This window comes from Podarcis pityusensis (genome assembly GCF_964106645.2).
Source record: "Podarcis pityusensis genome assembly, chromosome: 6".
In the NCBI taxonomy this organism is placed as follows: Eukaryota; Metazoa; Chordata; class Lepidosauria; order Squamata; family Lacertidae; genus Podarcis; species Podarcis pityusensis.
Genome location: NC_138030.1, coordinates 55,032,338 through 55,056,926, shown reverse-complemented (window position 1 = coordinate 55,056,926; position 24,589 = coordinate 55,032,338). Strand labels below are relative to the sequence as shown.

At 40.4% G+C, this 24,589-nt stretch overlaps 1 protein-coding gene across 1 annotated transcript in view; it reads left to right on the top strand.

The window, feature by feature from the left end:
- Nucleotides 1–24,589, top strand: part of BEND5 (BEN domain containing 5) — a 728,817-nt gene that overhangs the window by 242,533 nt on the left and 461,695 nt on the right. Inside the window, exon 5 of the mRNA XM_081009445.1 lies at nucleotides 9,856–10,072. Within this exon, the coding sequence (XP_080865571.1) occupies nucleotides 9,856–10,072 (217 nt within the window). The remainder of the gene's footprint in view (nucleotides 1–9,855; nucleotides 10,073–24,589) is intronic.

The window sequence follows — 24,589 nt, the reverse complement described above, 5'->3', positions numbered from 1 at the left end:
CTTCTTCCCTTGGTGGTTCCCCAGCTTCTACCTCCCACAGTCATCCACGTCCAACCATCAGGTTGCCAAGGAACGACAAGGGCAACAAATGCAGTGCTGAGTTGAAAGAGGTCACAATCTTGTTGTTTCCAGGTTCCATGGAATTTGGCATAAAGCATGTAGGAATACTGCATTGTAGTTGACAATCGAACTGCTTATAGGGGGCACTAAACTGACTCTTCCTGCTGGGTAACCCTGGGCATTTATGCTGTGGGGTATTGCAAGGTTCCATTGTATTCCTCATACTTTTTTTTTTGTATTCCTCATACTTTTAAACATCTATATAAAGCCATTGGGAGAGATCATCTGAGATCTGGAATGAGGCTCTCAGTTAAGAATTTAAGAAGAGCCTGCAGGATTATGCCAGTGGTCTATTTAGTCCAGCATCCTGTTTTCACAGTGGCCAACCAGATCTGTATAGGAAAGCCTGAGTAAGACCTGAGTACAAGAGCATGCTGCCACTTGTGATTCTTAGCAAGTGTTATTCACTGCCTATGGCAGTGGAGGCAGAACATAGTCATCATGGCTAGTAGTCCATGATAGCCGTATCCCCCATGAATTTGCCTAATCCTCTTTTAAAGGCATCCAAGTTGGTGGTCTTCACTACTTCTTGTGGCGCTAACTCCATAGTTTAATTGTACACTGTGTGAAAGAAGTACTTTTTGTCAGTTCTGAATCTTCCAGCAGTCAACTTTATTGGATATTCCTGAGTTCTAGTGTTACAAGAGAGGGTGAAACTTTCCTCTGTTAACTTTCTCAACAACATGAATAATTTTATACATCTCGTATGCCTTCTCTTACACACTTCCCCCCCTAAACTAATGCCCCCTGCCATTGTTGCAATGTTATAAGGGTGTTGCTCCACCTTGCTTTATAATTTTGCTTGCTCTTTTATGAACTGCTTCCAGTTCTACAGTAGCGCTGGCATGGCTGGCAACCAGTGCCTATAGTATTGTTGGGTCTCTGGACCGTAATAAAGATTGATGATAGTATTCTGTCCTAGTTAGTACTCACAGTTCATTGAGACTACTTAAAGGGTTCTAAGAACTATGTAAATAATACTGCTCCTGCTTACTCCTGCGTGGAGCTTTGCCCATATTAAAACCCTAGGCACAGGCTGCAGAGGAGTAATTTTCATCTTGGTAGCCCTGCTCCTTAGCTATCCAGTTCTAAGACGACTGGCTGGGTGCAGTGGGCCTCTCCAGCTGCAGGTAGAACCAGCCACAAGCCCTACAGCAAAGTAAATATATGAAGACACTGAGTGAGCATGCTAACTTCTAAGTATTTGCCATTTGAGGCCTGAATATATAGAGCAATGTTTAAACATTAACAAATAACAAGTTTCTCATGTAAATGCTCTTTCTAATCAAGGTCCTTTGCTAGTAACAGAGAACTGTTAATTGTAGTGGGAGTAAGATTTGACCATAACTCTGGGAGACAAATAAAAAATGTATGTTAAGTACAATGCAGGGCAATTCTTGTTTAACTAAAAAGCCCATGGGAACATCCAAATTGAAAAGTGAGAGTAAGTTAAGAGAATGGCAGGTAATTGCATCCCCGTCTCCCTCTGCAATGTTTTATCACTGTATGAAAGGGAATCTGATGGAGCGAGAGATTGTTTTACATGCTAGAGGGAAATGTGAATCTGTAAAACAGGATGCATCAGTAAATATTCATGCAACATCTTTGCTTTTGTGAAGCTGTTAATACAGAAGAAAATCTCCCTTCTAAACTGTTGTGCTCTTGTTTTACAAATTACCAACCTCTTGATGTTAATGGGCAGAGATGGGGGGGGTTATTATGCAGTGTAAGTACCTCTTTGTCACCCTCCACTGACAGAGAATATGTTGGTGGTAGAGGTTGTTCTATGCTGTGATGGCGGTCCAAGCTGCACCCAATCAGGTGGGTAGCTATCACTGGTGGTCCTTTTGTCAGCAGTAGCCCTGAAGTGGTGTGGTACTGTGTGGCAGGTGAGGGCAGCTGGATACACTTGCTCCAGGCCTCAGAGGGCTAAACTGGCTCCACCAGAGACAGGCTGTTGTTGTTTTTTGTTGTTGTTGTTTTGCATTTCACACTATATTCTAACAAGACATCTACCCTGGGCCTCAGACAAACTCTGCATGGGCCTAAGTTGTACCAACGAATCCAGAGCTCTGTTGATCCTCCAAGAGACCCAATTCTCAGGTCCCTCGGCTGTGTCAGTCCTATTGCTGGTGCAGTAAGAAGCAACAAAAAACCACCACCACACCTTCTGTCCTGACTGGAAGGAGCTAGCAGGGTTTTAAATACAGTGGTGATTCTGCTACTCTCATATTCCCTCATCCAGTTACGATTGTTCTGCTCCATTTTGTTTAAAATCTTTGCAATCTTTTGGTACCAGGTTATAGGGCAGCATACAAATGTCATAAACATCATATCCGGTTAATACCACATCTACCAGTTTGAAGAGCAATGCAAAATTATCATTATGGACAATTTAGACTGGAATTCTAAACACACACAAACTGTGGTCATTTGTTTGCTCGGGGGTACTTTTTACCTTTGCTAGAGGATAGTGTTCACTCAGGTTATTTGTGAACCATATTCTACTCTAGATCAGTGTTTCACAGATTTGGATCTCCAGCTGTTTTTTTGGACTACAACTCCCATCATCCCTGATCTAGAGTCCCAAGTCTATGAAAGCTGCTCTAGTTGAAGGGAACTGGGGGGGGGGGGGGGACCAAGAATCAGAGCTGTCTGAAAGACACCCCCCATCACTTATAGTTTTGTCATTTTGTCCCATTTCAGTACAGTGGTACCTCGGGTTAAGTACTTAATTCGTTCCGGAGGTCCGTTCTTAACCTGAAACAGTTCTTAACCTGAAGCACCACTTTAGCTAATGGGCCTCCTGCTGCTGCCGCACCGCCAGAGCACGATTTCTGTTCTCATCCTGAAGCAAAGTTCTTAACCTGAAGCACTATTTCTGAGTTAGCGGAGTCTGTAACCTGAAGCGTATGTAACCTGAAGCATATGTAACTGAGGTACCACTGTATATCCTTTCATTTTGCATTGCTTTCAATGGGAGACCCAGCTGCATTTCTGCTGTCTATACTGCTGCATGAATTTTTCAAATCAGCATGAATTTTTCAGGCATTCTTGTTCCTCCTAGGAATTATACTTGCCAAATTTCAAATCAATAGGGAAAAGGGGTCCGTTTTAAAGCAGTGTTCAGATCAGTGTAACTAATAAATCAGAGTTGATCAGAGTAACTAATATTGCTCTCTCAAGTACGAACTACAAGTAATTAACTAAAGGGAATGTGAAAGTTAGGCTAGCACAAAGTGGAATGATTTGAAAATGCTTAAATAAATGCAAGAAGCATTTGAGTGTGAACTCTTCTTTCACAAAGACAAAAAGCAGATGAGAGAAACCTGTAAACGCACACTCTCCAAGGAGAAAGAGTTCACAGAAATCTAAGCCAACCTCCTCACCTCTTGTTTATACTTTCCCAAGTTCTCCCCCTCTCACAACTGTGATTTGAGGTTTCCATATGGAAATAAGGTATATCAGAATGTTGGACACTTGTTAAAATGTGTTCCAAATTACATTGTTAATCTTCCTTTCCCCAAATATGCTTTCTCCCCAGTCCCTGTATAATGGATTCATCTGACCTATTCTTGATGAGGGGATGACTTAGAATGAGTATAAAATGAGCAATGAATGAATATATGGCATTAAATAATCATAGAATACATCCAATTGTGCACCACCAGAAAGAGGTATTGGTCAGCGTGTTCATCTGCAGAACATCTGGGGTCAATGGAAGTCATGGGAGTGGCAGGGATACAGTTCAGCAAGGGCTACAAGATGGTAGGGGGTTTACAGAGTCCAATGTCTTACTGAGAATCTAAAAAAAAATATATGCATGTGCTGTCAGAAAATCATTTCTTGGGAAAAGAAAGTGGTGAGAATTCATAGCTCTTAAACACAGAGAAACATATTGTAAATGTTTTCTATTGAGATTATGTAGTTTAGTTTATTCTGAAATGCATCTGAAAATGTTTGCCCACTTGAACCACACATTCCACAATAAAAATAAAAATCAACGAATATATGCAATACTATTATAAACCCAAAGAAGACTCAACAAATTCTGTTTGATATTCTGTCTACATCATATTTGTATTGCAGCTACTTTAATTTCATATTAATAACTTATGTTGTGACCAAACAACAGCAAAAACCCATTATGTTTGTAGTTTGGATGCAGATGTGTGTGAAAACAGCATCTGAAATTCAGACATCACCAAATTACTGCTGTAGTTTTTTGCATTCTTGGGAGGTTTTTAAAGTTAGTCTTGTGTGCAAGATATGCCACCCAAGAGTACCCTAAATGAAGTTCACATGGATTTTAAAAATTATTTCTGCAGAAAGGAGGGGAATGGGAATAGATGAACAGATGGGAAAGGGAGATGGGAAATAGAGGAAAAGTCTAGTTGGCTAATTGAAGCTAAGAGGCTATTAAAGCTGACCGTGTGGTCTACTGACAATGTACCATAGAGACTGGGGTGCGAGATTGAGGCTGGTTTCTTGTTCCCAGGCTGCTATGGACTGCAAAAAATAAAGTCAAAACATTCTATACCATAATGATAAGTTCTAGTCAATTAGACTGAGAACTGAAGAATAACATAAAGTGAAAGGACTAAAGGAGGAAAGGAGAAGGAATCTTCTCTTACCCTTACATGCAATCCTCACAGAACTGGATTCATCCATTGTAGGGACTCATGTCTCCATCTCAACCTGGAAACATGCTCAAATGAATTTCTCAGACTGGAGGAATGCTAGGCTCCAAGCCAGAGATTTTACCCTTTATGTCTTTTATTCCTCAAGGAAGAGGTAGAGCCTTGGGGTGGGGGGTGAATTTGTTTTCAGAAGCATAAAAGTGGCTTGTTTTGCCCGATCCTGCACTGTACATATAACACATTCATATTATTCCTAAACAAACAAACAAACAAACAAACAAACAAAAAGAGCTTTTAGCAGGTGCCAGAAACAGTACAGTGAAAGCAGTAAGTTTCAAAGTGTAGATGCTGCCACGCTGAAGGATTGATCCATTACAAGTGTGGAATGGATGTTGTATGGCACTTGTGCTAGTTCTGCAGACGAAACTGGTCAAGCAGCCATGTATGGGGTAATGTGGTTAGACCACACCTGGAATACTGTGTCCAGTTCTGGGCACCACAATTTAAGAAGGATATTGACAAGCTGGAGCATCTGCAGAGGTGGGAGAGGAAGGTGATAAAGGGTCTGGAAACCAAGCCTTATGAAGAACAGTTGAAGGAATTGGGCTTAGTAAGGGGAGACTAAGAGGAGATATGATAGGCACCTTCAGATAGCTAAACGGCTGTTGCATGGAGGATGGAGCAAGATTGTTTTCTCCTGCTCTAGAGGTTGGGACCTGAACCAATGGCTTCAAGTTACAAGAAAGGAGATTCCAACTAAACATCAGGAAAAACTTTATGGCACTAATAGCTGATCGACAGTGGAACAGACTCCTGTGAGAGGTGGTAGAGCTATAAGCAGAGGCTGGATGTCCTTCTGTCATGTATCATCTTGCAGTTGAGATTCCAGCATTCCAAGGGGTTCAACTATATGTCCCTTGGGATCCCTTCCAACTCTATCATTCTACAATTCTATGAGACTGAATTGTGTTTTGAGAGGTTGTTTATAAGTCAGCTTGGCAGGTAAAGAAGCACTGTCTTTGCAGTGTGTGTTTCCCCCTTTTCCTAATTAGCACACAATGTACATTGCATTATTCCAGTTACCAAGAAATCTGTGTACAGCATATGCTTTGGGTGCATAGGGTCCCAGGTTCAGTCCCCAGCATCTCAAGGAAGGGTAGGGTGTTGCCTGGTACTCTGGAGTCCGGTTTCTTAACTTTTAACTAAAACACTGAAGGTTATGATATTTCATTTTATTTTTCTTCTGTGCAGAGAGAAACAGCCAGATGTTCTAAAAGGTATAAAAGCTATGGGGACTGCAATCAGGTGGTTAAAGAGGAGATATATATGCAGAATTGTTTCTAATTAATGGCATCTAGAATAAAAGCAGTTATATCACAGTATCTGAAACTGCTTTGGAAAATGGTTTCAAAATGTTTTTGTGGTTACCCTTCCCCCTGTTCAGTTCCCCTTCTTAACCCTAAATTCTTTGGGCAGTGTTAGGTAAAGTGTTGGTCAGCGTCATGTTTCCATTTCTAGAAGGAAACAAGAGCAATGTTGATCGAAGGCTGCCATCCCTCGAGTGACTTCAAGGCAGCAGTCCCAAGTGAGGGAAGGCCAATTTATTTATTTATTTTGTGACCACTCACGTAAATGTGGTCATGCATGAGTGGAATGCATGTAAAGGTGTCTGTACATCTTATGGTTAAAATCTATTCAGGGGATAGTAGCGTTGCTTGTCTAGACAGGAAATTGCTGCTTCCAAACATTTTACACCTTGCCCCTCAATGTCCTCCATCAGGAACTTGTGTACAAGCTTTCCCATCAGTTTGTGCGACTGGTTTGTGCATGTGTGTTTTGAAATCCAAACAGCCAACACTTGTTAGGAATACCAAACGTTGTTTCAGTATCATGCTGAAGCCAATGGAGTGGGAGATGATGGCTGTTGCTATGAATGGACTTTGGACATATTTTTATCAAATCGCCATTCAGAAGTTTAGTTAGTTTGACAGTGCACATAAGTATTAGTTAGCAATGTACATTTGTCATCCTAACTAAGGCTCTTGGAGGATATATGTAACTGGAAATATGCTCCAGTATGGCTTCCTCACTTTAGCTGTCACGTACTGCATGGCCTATAGCATGAAAGGGTGGAGCATTTCTGCAGATCTGTGATAAGATATATGTTTCCCCCTCTCTATTTAGAAATGCAGCTAAATTTCACATTCTGAATCTGTTCCTGCCAGGCCTAGGTCACATTAGTATTCTACTGGCAGCTGCCTATAGGTAGTAATATTGTTTTGTCCATAACCAGAGGGAACAATCAGACTCAGCCATTCTCCGGCTATAAACCAGCCAAAGTAATTGGGTTTAATTTTAATTTTTGTAATAGCTTTAAATTAATAGAAGCAGCTGCTGCTACAGTGTGTGGGTGTCCTTTTCCAGCAGGCATAGAACAAAAAGAGGGAAAGACTAAACAATGGTATGTCTAGGACACAGAGGTTAATGCAGGAACAGAGCAATGTCTTTTTCTTATCAAAACCCCCGATTGGCCATATCTAGCACCTTGTCTCTTGTGCTCCTCTGTCTCTCTCCCTTCCTCCCTTTTTAATTCCCAGATAAAATCTAATCTGATTAGGCTCCTGTATGTAAAGATGTTTTGTTTGGTATTGAAACACTCAGTCTCCTTTTCCCTTTGACTTGGGAACAGATTAGCCCTGACGAAGTGTTAAAAGTGATAAGAATAGATTAACAGCCCCATGAGTCCCATTACAATTATATTTAGGGGGGACATGCTTTGTATTAAGAGTTTGAACCTTTTCTGAGACTTTGGGTTTTTATCGCTCAAGTAAGGGTAGGTTTTCCTCCAGTGAAAGGCACTGGGTTGTGAAATTGACTTATGACTTGTCCTAAATTATAAGTTTCACTATAATATCCAAGCATATATATAAAATTTTTGTGTTAAATCTGTTGACGCCCAGATGTTTGACTTCTTTGGACCAGAATGGAAGAGAGCAATAACATCATGACTGCAGAAACACACAAGCATGTTAGATTAAGAGATTAAAAATAAAATAAAATAGAAGCAACCTGTGCTGTGTGCCATCTGAACTAGTAGCAAACAAATCTCAAGTAGCTTTTCCTAGCATTATGAATTGTTTCGTTATAATGAATGCAGCTTCTCCTGTTGCCAGCGTAGAAACAAAGGTTCTGCACTTGCCAATGCACTGTTTGAACTTGCATTGCATTTTGAGATCTGGGGCTTCATTTTATTTGCTCACAACCGTATAATCTGTTTGATCTTATATACAGTGAGAGATACTGATAGCATACCAGAGTAATGTTGGATGACAGAAATATGTTAAGATGTTTCAGGAAGCTATTTGCTTAGCTGGTTGTATTCTAAACCACTGAGCCTCTTGGGCTTGTTGATTGGAAGGTCAGCAGTTCGAATTCGTGCAGCAGGGTGAACTCCTGTTGCTCTGTCCCAGCTTCTGCCAACCTAGCAATTCAAAAGCACACCACTGCAAGTAGATAAATAGGTACTGCTGTGGCAGGAAGGTAAACGGCGTTACCGTGCACTCTGGCACTCGTCACGGTGTCCTGTTGCGCCAGAAGCGGTTTAGTCACACGACCCAGAAAGCTGTCTGTAGACAAATGCTGGCTCCCTCGGCTGAAGCAAGATGAGCGCCACAACCCCATAGTTGCCTTTGACTGGACTTAACCGTCCAGGGGTCATTTACCTTTACCTTTGCCTATTCCCCCACCTTCACTGCTATTTATATCAGATTGAAAACTATAACCCTCTGCCCTTTTGTCTTTGCGGTCTGCAAATAATAATAATAATAATAATAATAATAGTTTGTGGCTGGTTAACATCAGGATCTTTAGTCAGCACAATGTAAATAAAACAAAGAACAACAATCAAGAGTGGTCCCCTTTATTCACTGGAGTTTAAGAGCCAAAGCAATACGAAGGACAAATAATTTTTATGTCATCTCTAATTAACTGCATCACTGAATCTTCATTGTATTTTGCCAGGAAGATGTCCGTTTTTCTTTGCATACTCCTTAACAGCCGCTAATTAGAAAGACTCCTCTATCATGAGAACTTTCTGTCCTCCGTTTCATATTAGCAATGAAAGGCCAAAACTGATCCTCTCCAGTTGTCTCATTTCTCAGAACTATTACCGTAGGACACATTACTACTGCTATGTCTGTAAATCATATTACGTTTTCTTCGCCATCATTGCCTGACGGTAGCTGACTTCTGCTACAAGCATTAGATGTGACCTGTTTATGATATTCCTTAATTGAATAAGCTACTGTCTGCGGGATGATAGTATGCTTTTGCCAAATAGGATTGGAAAATTTGTTGTATTTAATTGCAAGACCCTTGTGGAGTCTGTCCAGGCAGATAAAGGTGTACAGCCAGTACCCACAGCCTGCCTGCCTAGGGAATGGGTCTTTTACTCACCCTTCCAAGATTGCTACATAATCATATTGAATTATTGTGCTAGTGCATAGATGCTGCACAGAACAAGGTTCTCTCGTTGAAATTAAATAAGAAATCTACTGTGTTTTCCCCCTCTTACTTCCAGAGCTGACACCTGCATTGCCTTATGATGTGGTTTTATTTTATTTATTCTAACTATTAAGATTTTTCATATAATATTGACAATAAATGCAAAAAACAAGAAGGAACAGCAGCAATATAGAAGGAAAGGCTGCAGTCCTATAGCCACTTGACTTAGTACCCCACTGAAGACCCCACTGAACTTAATAGGTCTGTCTTCTGAGTAGACATACCTAGGATTGTGACGTATGGTAAAGCAGAGGTGAAGTTTTTCAAAGAACTAGAGTGATCCAGATCTCAGTTGTCAGAGTTTTAACTTCCTTCTACATTAAGCTTGGATGGTGGTGGATGATTATGTGGAAAATGGAGGTGGATTATCTACATATGAAACCTGATTCAGATTTATTCCTCTGCAGTCAGAGCCATAGAGCCATTATGTCAGGGAAGAGAGACTCCCCATTCTCCATATATGTACAACTTCACTGTTGCATTTAATTTAGCCAATGTGATTTTGATTATGGCATTTGTCTTTATCTTTTAGGCAAAGGCTGCCACCCAAAAATGTGTATTATTATCGCTGCCCTGATCACAGGAAGAACTACGTTATGTCATTTGCTTTCTGCTTCGATCGAGAGGATGACATATACCAGTTCGCTTACTGCTACCCATACACTTACACACGGCTTCAGCATTATCTTGATAATTTACAGAAGAGGAGCATGGACTACTACTGCAGAGAACTTCTGGGACTTAGTGTGGTGAGTAATAAATGCATTTGCCGCTCATAATATTTCCTTATTGATCCCTGGACCATAATGGCAATACAGTAGCATTCATCATCTAAGCTGATGTACCCAACATGTATTTGTTTTGTTGCTGTCAAGGACACAACAGAGCTTAGCTTCACTGTGAAATATATGCAAATACAGGTTCACATAAAGCATTATGACTGTGACATGGAGAAATTGCCACATAGTTTGAATTTGCCTCCAAAGATATTAAAAGAAAAATGTAAACAAGAAGAAAAACATTCTGGCATGGATTTTATTGCTAACACCTTGACTCTCCCATCCTCTCCCTCCACATTCACCATGATTCTGTTACCAAAGTAATGTGTTTCTCCAAAATGGGATGTTACTTTGTGTAGGCATATGTAAAACATGCCCATGTTGTGTCCAGCATTTATACTTCCTGTTGCAACTACCACTGTTGTTAACAACAAAACTATTTAGGCTTGCCTCTGCTTAGTTTTGCCAGAGCTAGCTACATAATTCTAGTATCAAAAAGTATGGCCTGCATTACAACTGGTGGCCACCAAGATCAGGCACTGATCTGTACCAAGACTGGTTAGGGCCAACCAATGAGGTGCAGAGTACTTTGGAAGTATGGTATTACAACTGAACCGTCAAGTCAAAGGGAGGGAGCCCATTGATGATATTCCACTCAGGTTCCCATGAAACCTGAAGTTGGGTCTGAATAAGGAAAATCCCAGGCATACATATGGATGTGGACATTACCCCTCATGAATCCTGCCCAGTCTGTCCCTTTTCCATGTCGAAATGTTACTTCTCTTACTATAAAGTAATGCAGGGCTTGTATTAGGTAGGGTTTGTCGGGTTGAAGATCAACATTGTCCGAAAGCTGTAAATGCTATAAATGGTCTATAAATTCTATTCCATGCTTCCCTACACGAGAATCAAAATTTAAAAGGGGGAGGGAAGGAGAGGGCAAATTACATAAAAGGAAAATGAAGTTGCTATTGTGATACTGACAGTGTTTAAATGTCCAGCTTGGAGGATGCATATATCTGTAGTCTTTGTCTTGTCTTTTCTTTTCTTTCTTGACTGAGCACAAACATTGGCATAATGTTCAAAACAATCATGAAACTCCTTATAACGGAGGCACAAAGATTTTATTTTTTCTCTTTCTACATAGCTAAATATGTTGAAATAATGGCTTTAGAGTACATTTGGTCATACCCAATTATTTGTGATATAGCTACAATGCAAAAATAGCTTGTGTTCAAAATATGGTATAAGAATTTACTAAGTTATCATTCTAAATATTGACTTTGAGTCAGATATTTTTAAGCTGATGCGGTGGGATTCTGCTAGGCTAGTGGATTTTTTTTTAAACAAAACTTTTGTTCTTCAAGCAGGTTCCCCCCCTCCCTTCCACCATCATATCGCAAACATCTTTTTAAGCTTGCTTTTCCTTAGCAGTTGGCCATATGGCATTGTGGAGTGGGTAGTTATATGGTAGATTTTTAATTGTGGACTTATAGAGCTAATTTCACGGTTCTTTGGGTTATGGTCATTATAGCTTGGTTTTTCTGTAACAGGCATATTGAGTGATGGAGGATTTGCAACAGAGCTACTCCATTTTTTATCACAAAAAACCAACATCTACTACTGCACAACTGTTGACCCTTGCTCTCTGTCAAAGCTTGGCAAATAATGTAGTACTTTTTAAATAATCCTAGCTTTTCTTCATGTGACATTTTCCTAGAAAGCTTGAAAATGTGAGTTAAAGATTTTACAGTGTTTGTTGCTCATGCTCAGTTTTAAGAGGTTGAGAAAAGGTGAGCTGCCCACCCACTCCCTTGGTTATCTTGGAACAACTTAAATTATCAGTGTTTTAGAGAGTTCATTGAAAGCAGATGCTTTCTGTTGGGTAATAGATTAAAGTTGCAGCATACAAAGGAGACAGAATAAGGTTATTATACCCAGAGATTGGTGAGTCACTCATCATGCTGCATTAATATTTTGACACTAATCACATTTATACTTTTTCTCCTCTGAAAACTTCCACAATTAAATCCATAAATGCTTCCTGAAATTCTTTGAAAATTAAAACTGGAACAGCAGTACAGGACATGCAATTTCCATTAGATTACCAAAGTTCACAGTGGTTGTAGAGCCGAATGGCACATGTTCTTTTTGCTAGCATGAAGATAAGCAGATCTGAGTCTACTTTTTATGTCTGAGAGCTTTTGAGCATTAAAATTCTGTGAAATGATCTCAAGAATATGCAATCCTACAAGCTTAGTACCATGGCAGATACCCATTTGGTACCATTTATACTGACATGATTGTTCTGCCTTAGAGTGGTTGGTTTTTAAAAAAGAAAAAAATCAGCCAGGTAATTAGTGGCAAATCAGTTATTATAGCTTTGGCATAGTATTATAACTATGCCAAATGATTTATTTTTTTAAAACAATATTTATATAGAGCTTGGTTTGTAAAAACAAACAAATCTCTAAGGGGTTTACAAAAATATAAAATCAAATTTTTTAAAATTATCTATAAAAACAGTTAAAAACAGGTGTTTAAAAACATTCGAAATACGATTAAAATCAACAGTATCTTAAAAAGAGATAAAATACACATAACTTCTACATTTCTGAATAGGCTTGCCTTAAAAAAACCCCAATGTATTAAGCAGGTGCTGAAAAGAATACAGAGTATAACAAATCATAATCTTAGAGCAATCAAAATACTGTGCAGAGATGACCCTGTCTCCTATGCAGTGATTGCACTGAAATTTTATCCTCAGTCATTTGGGGGCTACATAATTTCAGAAAGATGCAACATTAATGTTGCTTCAGAAACAGCAATATGTGAATAGCTAAGCACCTCATGTTACAAGCGGTTTTGGCTTAAGAACAGACCTCTGGAACGAATTAAGTTTGTAACCCGTATTGCTAATACCCCAAAAGCACTTCCAGGTTCGTCACCACTAACTCCTGGTGCTCTACAAACATCATCAAAGTGGCTATAAAGAAATAATATGGCCACAGTCTGACATTCAGAAAACCTTGGGTTATTTTATATATGAAAATCACTCCTCTAGGGATTGTTCTGTGTTTGATTGGCTATTGTGTAAAAAAATGAAAAGTCCTTCAGTCACAACTTATGGTTCATTTAGAAACACAGGTTTGTTTGTTTTTAAAAAATAAAAATAAAATTACACTGGGCAACAATTTTTTACTTTTTGAATGTTGTCTAGATTTCTACAACTGATTTAGGGTATTTTTGCACTGCTGAATCAGGAAATGGCATCCGTTTCTCTCCATCAGGTCAGGTTTACTGTAAACTGAATGGTGGGTATTGATAAAGGTAAGTACACGTAAATTGCACGTTGCTTCACCATTTTTCAAACTTCAGGGCTTGAACTTCCGTTTCTTGGAACTCCTGGAATGCTCAGCGGCAGGGAGGTCTCTCTTCAGAGTCCAACAGTAGTCAGCCATCATGACTGCGTCCCAGCGACCCTGATACCTGGTCTCCATCTCTTTCATGTCCTGATGGAATCTCTCTCCCTGCTCGTCACTCATTGAACCCAGGTTCTCAGGAAACCGGTCCATATCTGAAAATAGGTAGTGCATCTTGACGCTCATGTTGCAGCCCCGGTTTCTGAAAGCAGTCAGCATGTTGTTGACAAGTTCTGCGTAGTTTCTGGCCTTATTGTTGCCAAGAAAGTTCTTCACTACCAGAACAAATGCCTTCCACGCTTCCAGTTCCACTTCGTTCATTGAGTTTCCGAACTTTGGATCTCTGATGAGCTGACGGATTTGAGGACCGTCAAAGATGCCAGCTTTCAACTTCTCCATGGTCAATCCTGGAAAAGCTTGGCACAAGTAAGTGAAGCAGTCACCATCCTTGTCCAGAGCCTTGGTGAACTGCTTGATTAAGCCGAGCTTGATGTGCAGCGGTGGGAAGAGTATTCTGTCTCTGTCCACCAGAGGGTCATTGATGACGTTTCTTTCTTTGCAAGGCACCAATTCCTCCCGCACAGGCCAGTCCTTCTTCGTGTAATGCTGAGCACGGTCCCTACTATCCCACATGCACAGAAAACATGGGTACTTGGTGAAGCCAGACTGTTGTCCCAACAAAAAGTTCACCATCTTCAGGTCAACACAAATAAACCACTTATGCTGATCATAACCAATTTTCTCCAGCATATACTTCACCGCTTCATAGTTCTCCTTCAGTGTACTCGAGTGAGCCAGGGGTATAGAGGCAAACTGGTTGCCATTGTGTAGCAGAACACATTTCAGTGATCGCTTGCTGCTGTCAATGAACAGTCTCCAATCTTTGGGTTCATACTGTGGCACTCCAAGCTTGAGCAGAAGCTGTGCAATATCTGCACAGTACACCAAGTCTTTCTCTTCCGAGAAAAAACGGAAGTAGCTGCCTGTTGTGGAAGTAGCTGATGCGAGCACTGTCAGAGAGGAGGTTTTTTCCCTTCAATCTGGATGCCAACAGTTCGGCAGAGTCCTTTGACAAGCTGAGGTCGCGAACTAGATCATTCAACTCCTTTTGGGAAAATGGATGTGGAGCATCATCTTCAAGAACCACTTCTTCTTCTTCATGTCCTTCAACATGAGGCATCTTCGTCACTAATGTCAGGAAGTTCTCTGAAGATAGTGTCAGTGTTTGTAAAAAGCAAAAAAAAGAAGGAAAGGGTTCTGACTTCCTTTTGTCTCTTCAGCCTGGTCCTCGGACCCTTGTCTGCATAAAAGAGTCCACGAGAATATCCTTGCAGAGTTTTATTCTTAAAAGTCTTTGTGCAAAACACGACTGAATAACTATACACACCAGCACTAACCAACCAACCAACCCAAACACCAGCCTCAGCAACAAACTAACATTTCTCACTTATATATACAACTTGGTGCAGACCGCTGAGTCATGCTGACCCAGCTTTATTTGCATTAAAGAAACAGCGGCCATTTTAGCCGTGACAGATAGGCACTGGAATTTCATCACAATGAGCTACAGGATGACGTTCTGATTGAAGATCAGGATACTTCGTGGGGCGGCTGCCCCATTAACTTAGTTTTGATCCCCCAACTTTATGCTTTGCCGCACCAATTTATGGAAGATTTCGAGGTTTTATGACTTCAAACTGATCCCTTTTTGACATAATCACCCAGAACTATCGGACCTGAATACTTCTTGTCATTAAAATAATCATTTCCAATCAAAACAATTATTCGACATGGCATTTTACCCCCACCAACTTCTTCTAAAATGCTCCACACAAGCGTACATGTGAACAAAAACGTAAAAAAATGACATGTGGCCATAGCTCAAAAACTTGACCTAATTGAGCAAAACCAATGTGATTTTTGGATTCAGCGCATCAGATTCGTCCTAAATCAACTGAAAAAACACAGACAACAAATTTGTTGTTGACCAGTGTTATCAGTAAAGTTTGCAGGTCATCCCTGCCCCCTCCCTCAAATTTGTACTTTCCCTGTTCTGAACTCATTGAAAAAAAGCATGGAACTGGGTGAAGTTTCAGGGAAGTTTGAACTTAATGGCTCTGCTGGGATGAGAAAGCAGAATCAACTGCAGATTGTTATAACCCATTTTATGGCAGGAAAACCTGCTGGAGGGAATAATGATCAATGGACTGTGTGTTATGCTGTTTACTGTCAATCTATACAAGCCTATTTTGTATAAGCCTATTAAAAGAACCGGCTGTGATGCTGTTTCTACATTAGTATAAGCTAGTTAACTACATCTTTCTTTCGCTTACTATTTGCTTGACTGTACTCAAGGACAGACAAATGATACACGGTTGGTAAGGAAAAGAATGAGCAACAGATGCAGTGTCCTAGAATGCCTTGAAACCATCTAAACTGCACCTTTCAGGAATTTGATATCCATGTTTTTCTCTTGAATATTGAGCAATAATTTGTTGACTATCAGATTGGAAAGAAAGGTTAAATCAAAATTTCAGAAGTAATGGGCATTGCAAAATTTTGCTAATTCGAATTATTTTGATCTATTTTTCCTCCTTGGAAATATTGAACTGTTATAGTCTGTGGGATTGTGATATTCTGGAACTAGGAACCATTATACAAACTATCAGTACAGGACTCCTGACACGCTAGGACTGTAGCAAACAAGTTCACCTTTGATTTGCCAGATGTCCTCTATTTGTGAGGTGCATTTGGGAATGGATTATAGTATTTGGATTAATGATGCGGGTGGAGAAGGTTTGACATGGGAACTTGAAGTATGAAAAGTCTTACTCCACTATGGGTAAGTTCAGGCCCTCCATAATTTTGGTTTGGGCTTGATTTTTTTCATGGTTCACATTCCCCAACCATCACTGCCTGCAAGTCAGCTATCCCTCTCTGGTTTCCTTTCTCCAAACTTACTTGGAAAACACTCCCTAGCAAGGGCAGCAGCAACGGCAAACTCTCTCCCCCTGTTAATCTTTCTCCATCTACCAAAGCACAACTGGATTTAGGAGCCATAGAGAACTATGTTTCTCAGTCTGGGAAGCTGTTCTAGCATCTTTCTGTTAGGTATCCTGGCAGAATGAGGTACAAAAGAGGAGAGAAAGTTGCTGGTGTTCTTGCCACTCTCCCTTCGCCAAGTGAGTTCATAAAAATGAAAGGGGAATTTGTAGGGTCTCGGTGTTCATGGGGTGGGGTGATTGTGGAGGGTTAGTACAAGGCTCATCCACATGCTTTTTGCCAGCTCTTTGAGAAGCCTTTGTGTGGGCTTTCAGTTCTTCAGAAAAAGCAAATCCACTGAAGTGAGTCAGGAAAAGTTTGCCCATCAGCGAGCAGTAATCCATGTCCCAGTGCATATATTTGTATGCCAGTTGTGTTTTCTTCTAAAGGATTGCAGGGTAGATTTTACCAAAAACATGAAGGAGATGTTTGTTTGTTCAACTTGGTACTAATTTTATTAGTAAAGAAGGCCACCTCCAGTGATATATGTGATCTTAACTCAATCTTTCACTCTGCAAATTATTAGGGAGATGATTCTTTTGGGTAGTGACTGACAGACTGAAAGACTACTTGGTTACATCTGGTGTTAAAAGTTCTATGTGACCTGAATAATTTCTGTGTAGAAGGCAAGTTAATAAGAGCTAAAGACCTGGTGGTTTAGAAGTGAGAGGATTATCTCTGAGTGTAGCACAATCTGGTTTCAGGTTAGGTGCAGCCTTGAAATATCAGAACAGCATATGATCTGTTAAATTGAATGGAACTGCCTTCCACATGTGCTTTAATGATTATGCTTCCATTTTAAGCAGCAGTCTTGCCAACCCTAAATATTTAAAACAAATCACTGACTCCATGTTTCCATTATACCAATGTTACCCTTGCAGCAGTCACTCTCATCCTGAAAACTAGAAATCTTTTTTATTTGTAAGAAAAACATGATTCTCAGGCTTTTGTTAGCTGATGATTGAGATAAAATAGCCCCCCAAAGCAAGGCGCGAGTTACATTTTACAAGAGAAAGATAGTACAAATGGAATTTTATTAGAGCATTTTTTCTTACTTTAAGAAAGTATGTTTTTTATTTCTTATACATTTCTCAGGTTCACATTTTACAAAGTGCTTAATAAAATGTTATTTGCTTTATAATATTCTAAAGGTTGTTTTATAGTTTATAAATTTCTACTTGACCTCAATTTCCTGTATGTAAGTAGATTATACTGCTGCTTTAATATACATCATGCAGTTTTAAAAGGAAATCTGTTTCAGCTACAGTTCCACATAGCTGAGGATGACATTTAAATATTAATCAGCTTTGTTTATAACAGTACAAGCTGTATAGCTTTACAGTATACAAACTATTATTTTTTATAATTTTAAAAATGATAGAATCTTCTATTTGGTGCCCAGAAAGAATCTGTTAAACATTCATAACCTCAGAGCTAAACAAGTTTCAGGTTTGTGTTGAATGTAAATAGCAACTGTGGGGGATTGGGGCTAGCAGTATTGGAACCATGGAGATGGGAGAGAGGATTAACCATTTCCTAACCTGCTATGGTCCCAATGAAAATCAGGCCCATTAGCACTAATGGGGGTATCACTCTTAATGCAAATAGTAGCTCTGCTGGAGGATTTTATCAGAACCACAGCTGGGGATAAGAGTTAAATTCTTCTACCCCTTTGCATGGTATGATATTGTGTGATAGTCCTTTAAGAAACACACAGCTCCTGAGTTAATAGCAGGTCTAGCTGTCCTTGGGTGAGTTCCAGCAATCGTCTGCCACACTGACCTGTCCAGGGTCCTGTGCCTTGTCTTGCTTTCCGTGATCTGTTATAGCCTACCTATGTCTGCTCATCCAGTAAGGTCGACTGCTTCAACCTGACCACCAGGACATGGGTGGCGCTGTGGTCTAAACCATAGAGCCTAGGGCTTGCCAATCAGAAGGTCGGCAGTTCAAATTCCCGCAACAGGGTGAGCTCCCATTGTTCGGTCCCAGCTCCTGCCCACCTAGCAGTTCAAAAGCACATCAAAGTGCAAGTAGATAAATAGGTACCGCTCCGGCAGGAAGGTAAACGGCGTTTCCATGCGCTGCTCTGGTTTGCCAGAAGCAGCTTAGTCATGCTAAGATGACACCAAACTGGGAGGGGTGGCTAACACCCCAGAGGACAGGATCATACTTCAAAATGACCTTGACAGATTAGAGAACTGGGCCAAAACAAACAAGATGAATTTTAACAGGGAGAAATGTAAAGTATTGCACTTGGGCAAAAAAAATGAGAGGCACAAATACAAGATGGGTGACACCTGGCTTGAGAGCAGTACATGTGAAAAGGATCTAGGAGTCTTGGTTTACCACAAACTTGACATGAGCCAACAGTGTGACGCGGCAGCTAAAAAAGCCAATGCAATTCTGGGCTGCATCAATAGGAGTATAGCATCTAGATCAAGGGAAGTAATAGTGCCACTGTATTCTGCTCTGGTCAGACCTCACCTGGAGTACTGTGTCCAGTTCTGGGCTCCACAGTTCAAGAAGGACACTGACAAACTGGAACGTGTCCAGTGGAGGGCAACCAAAATGGTCAAAGGCCTGGAAACGATGCCTTATGAGGAACGGCTAAGGGAGCTGGGCATGTTTAGCCTGGAGAAGAGGAGGTTAAGGGGTGATATGATAGCCATGTTCAAATATATAAAAGGATGTCACATAGAGGAGGGAGAAAGGTTGTTTTCTGCTGCTCCAGAGAAGCGGACACGGAGCAATGGATCCAAACTACAAGAAAGAAGATTCCACCTAAACATTAGGAAGAACTTCCTGACAGTAAGAGCTGTTCGACAGTGGAATTTGCTGCCAAGGAGTGTGGTGGAGTCTCCTTCTTTGGAGGTCTTTAAGCAGAGGCTTGACAACCATATGTCAGGAGTGCTCTGATGGTGTTTCCTGCTTGGCAGGGGGTTGGACTCGATGGCCCTTGTGGTCTCTTCCAACTCTATGATTCTATGATTCGCTGGCCACATGATCCGGAAGCTGTATGTGGACAAACGCTGGTTCTCTTGGCCTATAGAGTGAGATGAGTGCCTCAACCCCAGAGTTGTCCGTGACTGGACCTAACAGTCAGGGGTACCTTTACCTTTATGTCTGCTCATCCAGTAAGGGCGACTGCTTCAACCTGACCACCAGGAGCTTAGTTGAGACAGAACACCTGAGCAGTAGTGGGAGAAGAGTAGCTACAAATCTTCCAGTGTGCTGATTGTTTATAAGCTATGTAGGACGACTGACACTGTAGAAAATTGTTGATTCTACTAGCTTTTTAAAAAATTCAATGCCAGAAAAGTAGAGAAGTTGAAAGTTTATTTTAAATTAATATGTATAGTAGATAATGATATGTGGGTGAACTCAAAAAGTCCATTGTGGGCAGAGAGAAACAGACAGTGATGCAATTAGGTCACACAGAAACAGGTCAGATTTCAAAGGTTTCTGCCAGACGAAGGACACAAACCTTTCAGTCTGGTTCAAGAACAATATTTCTCATTGTGCAATCAGCATGGATTTGAGTTTTGGCATGTCTGACCAGTGCTTCAACATGTGTCTGATCATGACTTATAGCACTTCTGTGCATGTTTAGTCAGAAGTAAACCTCACTAAGTCCCACAGGACTTACTAAATAGTGTGTTTAGGATTATAGCCATAGGGTTGGATCCAAAGGTATCCTTCTGTTTACTGCTGAGGCTCTCACTAATGGAAAGGGGGAGGCATCTCCTCCCCTAATTCTCAATTTCAGACCAGCCCCAACTTGAATGGGTCCATGTTAATCTCAACTAGGTAGGCAAATTACTACATTTTTGCCTTGCCCCTGCCCAATTAGGCTGCAACTTCATAACTTGTCCAAGTTATGGACTACACCACACTGACTCATTCCCATTGAATTGACACTTGAAGGAATTTATTCTCACATTCATGAAAGTGCAGAAAGAATTCCCTCAATATGAGTTACACAAACGCAGCAATTAGAAGACATCCATTTGTATCAACAAACTTGTGTAGGTCTTCATTCAATATAATATCCCACAGTGAAACGCATTCAATGTCCTCTTTTCCCCTTTTGCAATTTTAAGATCCTGGAATGATTGACTGGATAAGGACTAAATATTTAATGTGTGGAGTTACGTTAACTGGGTCTTTGATCTGAACCTTCTCAAAAGCACCTTAAAAGCTCTTCAAAAACTAGTTTGTATTTCATTATAGTCACCTAAAATGGATCTATTTTATGAAAGCATCCTGTCAGAAAGCAAAGATCTATGATTAAAACCTATAGCCTTTTGACCAGAGTGTCTCAATTGGTCAACCACCGTGGGTGGGCAGTGGGAAATTCCTCTGCATTGCTTCTGATATCCTCTCCAACATATTATGGTCCCACATCCTTTTCCCTACAAAGAAGCCCACAAACAGGAAATGAGGGCAGTAGCCTTCTGCCACTGTTGCTCCCCATTGACTGGTATTCAGAGGCAGGCTGCCTTGAGGTAGCGTATATGTACCACGACTAGTGCCTACTAACAGTTTTATCCAGTATGATTTAGTCTAATACCCTTTTAAAGCCATCTAAGTTGGTGGCCATCGCTACATATTGTGGTGGTAAGTTTCATAGTTTTAACTATGTGCTTCTTTTCTTTGTCCTGAAACCCCCACCATTCAGCTTCTCTTGTTATGAAAGGGGGCAAAAATGTTGCTCTTTCCCGTTTTTCCACACTGTGTAATTTTATACACCTCTGCAATGCGTGCATTTTCTTTTCATAAAATAAATAATGTTTCTAGCCAGGTCTTCGTCTGATTAAACAATCTGTATGACCTTTTATGGGGTGGCAGCGGCTTGTTTGTTTGGCTGTGTATTTTGTGGTCTCATTTTGTATTTTTATGTTGTGAACTGCCCTGTGATCTTTGGCTGAAGGGTGGTATAAAAATAAAATAAAATCTGTAGCTAAGCATTATAATATTAGTAGGGTTTAGAAAACAAAACAAAACAAAACTTTCCTAGCATGGAATTCCTACCATGAAATTCACCTTTTTCGCAGCTGCCACACATGAGTCCATGGATCATAAAATCGGTCAGTTTGTACCAAAATTCACAAAAATTAACCCCCTCAATTTCCTTATCACGTGTCTACATATAGACAAAGCATCTCCTCTCAATTTGCAGGAAATGGGTTGGGAAGGGTGGAATCTGACTTGAGTTAAAAATGCAGACTAATCACTCTAAAGGGGGGAAAAAGAAAAGCATTATAGTGGTTGCTAAGAAATTGTTCCTTCTGCTCCAAGGTTGTCCTCAGACTCTGCTGGCCATATATATATATACCACAGGAGAAAAATGGAACTCATCCCTCAAATGTGACTTCCTGTGTGGGTCTCTGTTAAATTAGGAGCCCACTGGAATCTGCCTATTACCATCATATAATAATAGCTCAGTCTGATGGCATTTAGAAATCAACAATCACCACTCTGGAACGAAAAAGAAAATGACTTAGTTTGAATGTGTACATATAAGAGTGTGTCTGTGTGTGATCTCTTCCATGGTATTAGTGAGAGAAATATGACTAAACTCTCATGCGCTACTTTGGAAATGTATCTCCCAGTTCTGAAAGGGAATTCTCTTCTGTCAGTGCTTAGCTTGTGTCAAGAGCTGTTTGCATATAAAAGGGCTTGGGGATGGAATCTAGTTATATAAAGCAAGACTTCTTTGTGTGGAGTCCTTTTGTAGTACCAACATTAAAAGGCTTTTTATAAATAAAAGTGGAATATAATTATAAATGCCCTTCTAGGGGAAAATTCTTGATTACCTTTGAATTTTTCTGCCCTTTGAAAAGGTTATACTTAACGGGTTCAGTTTCTTACTTGATGTTGCTGTTCCCAAGGGAAATCAGCCTCCCATACAAACTGTTTCAATTGGGTTACATGGCTTTACTTTGTGTCATGCATTTGTTAACTGACAGGTTATATAACACTGCAGGCTAAATATATTTTGCTCTGTATTCAGGTACTGTTGCTGTCCTGTATTTGAGGATTAACCTGAATTGGTGATAAGGTGGGTGTAGAGGCAGGAAGACTAGCTCTCAGAGGGTGATTTTTTGTGTGAAAAGCACGTTGCAAGATTATGCCTCCTGAAAAATTACTTATATCTTCTACTGAGGAACTGAAGTAAATCCAAAACTAGTGTGGAAAGATCCGTCTAACATGTATGCGACATCAGCTCAGCATCATACATGCTGCACTGGTTTCAATCTGAAGAAATTTGGAAGTTAGATTCCCAGCACTTTAACATTCACAGAAAGCAAGAATCTCAGTGGAATTTCAGGGATTGAATTTCTAAGTAGTTTTCTATCTTGTTAGTTTAAAATGCCTTTAGGATTATTTAGCTAGTTAAATCACCTGCCCTCCCGATGAGGGAAAAAGGTGAGAAACATCTCCCTCAAGTTAAAAATGAAACTTTCAGCCCAGAACTGTGTCCTTGGAGAGAACAAGCTAGAAAGATTCTCATCTAATTAGCAAGGGGGGAAAACACTGTACCAGTGTTTTGTGATATCAGATGGTATATGGCAAGGGGGGAAAACACTGTACCAGTGTTTTGTGATATTATATGGACTAATATTATACACAAGAAGACACTTTAACCCCTTGTCTTTTTTGCTCCATCAATTTTCCTGCTGAATACAAGTTCAACTTGATTTACGGATTGTGTAATAGAAATTGGATGCAGACCAGATAAAAATATCAATGAAAAATGCTCTGTGAATCCTGGCCACAATCCTGTGCATGCTTCCTTAGAAATAAACCTGATTACACGCAGTGAGACTGACTATCAGCGGGAACTTACTTGGAAGTGATGTATATGCCTCTCCCACTTTAAGTAACACATACAAAGAATCCACAGTAGTTCTTATATTACAAGGCACTCAGTTTGAGAGCGCCTTGGGCAAGGTGCCCTCCAGGCCCTCCTGTACCATCTTGGTGGCCCACCCAGAAAATCAAGTGCTTTTCTGGTTGTTGCCAGGCTGACTGCCATCACCCATCCCTGCCTGCAGCTTGTCCTCCCTTAAGAGCTTTTTTACTTGTGTCCAGACTTCTGCAGTGAGGTGGATGGGTGCATTTTTGGAAATATAGAACAGGAGGCATATAGGCAATGACCAATTTAGGCATGGCCGAATGATGTATGATCACACACACATGCATGGTGCCGAACCTGGTAGTAGCCCTAAGAAGTCATTAGTATGTCATGAAAAGGGGTGGAACGGGCTTACAGATGCCCCACTGGCACGCACAGGGGTCTGGAACAGAACCCCTGTGCAAAACAAGGATTGACTGTGCTACAGATAGCATGGGTATGCTGAGAAGTTTGAAACAAATATATTAGCTATTCTCCTCAAAAGCAACTTTTAAGGCATAGATGGTATTATGATCATTGTATTTCTTTTGATTTTTTTAATAAAAAAAAACAGGGTGGTTTTTTTGGTAAAATCATTTCATCTCATGTGAAAGGCTGGGCTGGATGAATCCCAAACCGGAATTAAGATTGTCGGAAGAAATATCAACAACCTCAGATATGCAAATGACACAACCTTGATGGCAGAAAGTGAGGAGGAATTAAAGAACCTTTTAATGAGGGTGAAAGAGGAGAGCACAAAATATGGTCTGAAGCCCAATATCAAAAAAACGAAGATCGTGGCCACTGGGCCCATCACCTCCTGGCAAATAGAAGGGGAAGAAATGGAGGCAGTGAGAGATTTTACTTTCTTGGGCTCCATGATCACTACAGATGGTGACAGCAGTCACGAAATTAAAAGATGCCTGCTTCTTGGGAGAAAAGCGATGACAAACCTAGACAGCATCTTAAAAAGCAGAGACATCACCTTGCCAACAAAGGTCCGTATAGTTAAAGCCATGGTTTTCCCAGTAGTGATGTATGGAAGTGAGAGCTGGACCATAAAGAAGGCTGATTGCCGAAGAATTGATGCTTTTGAATTATGGTGCTGGAGGAGACTCTTGAGAG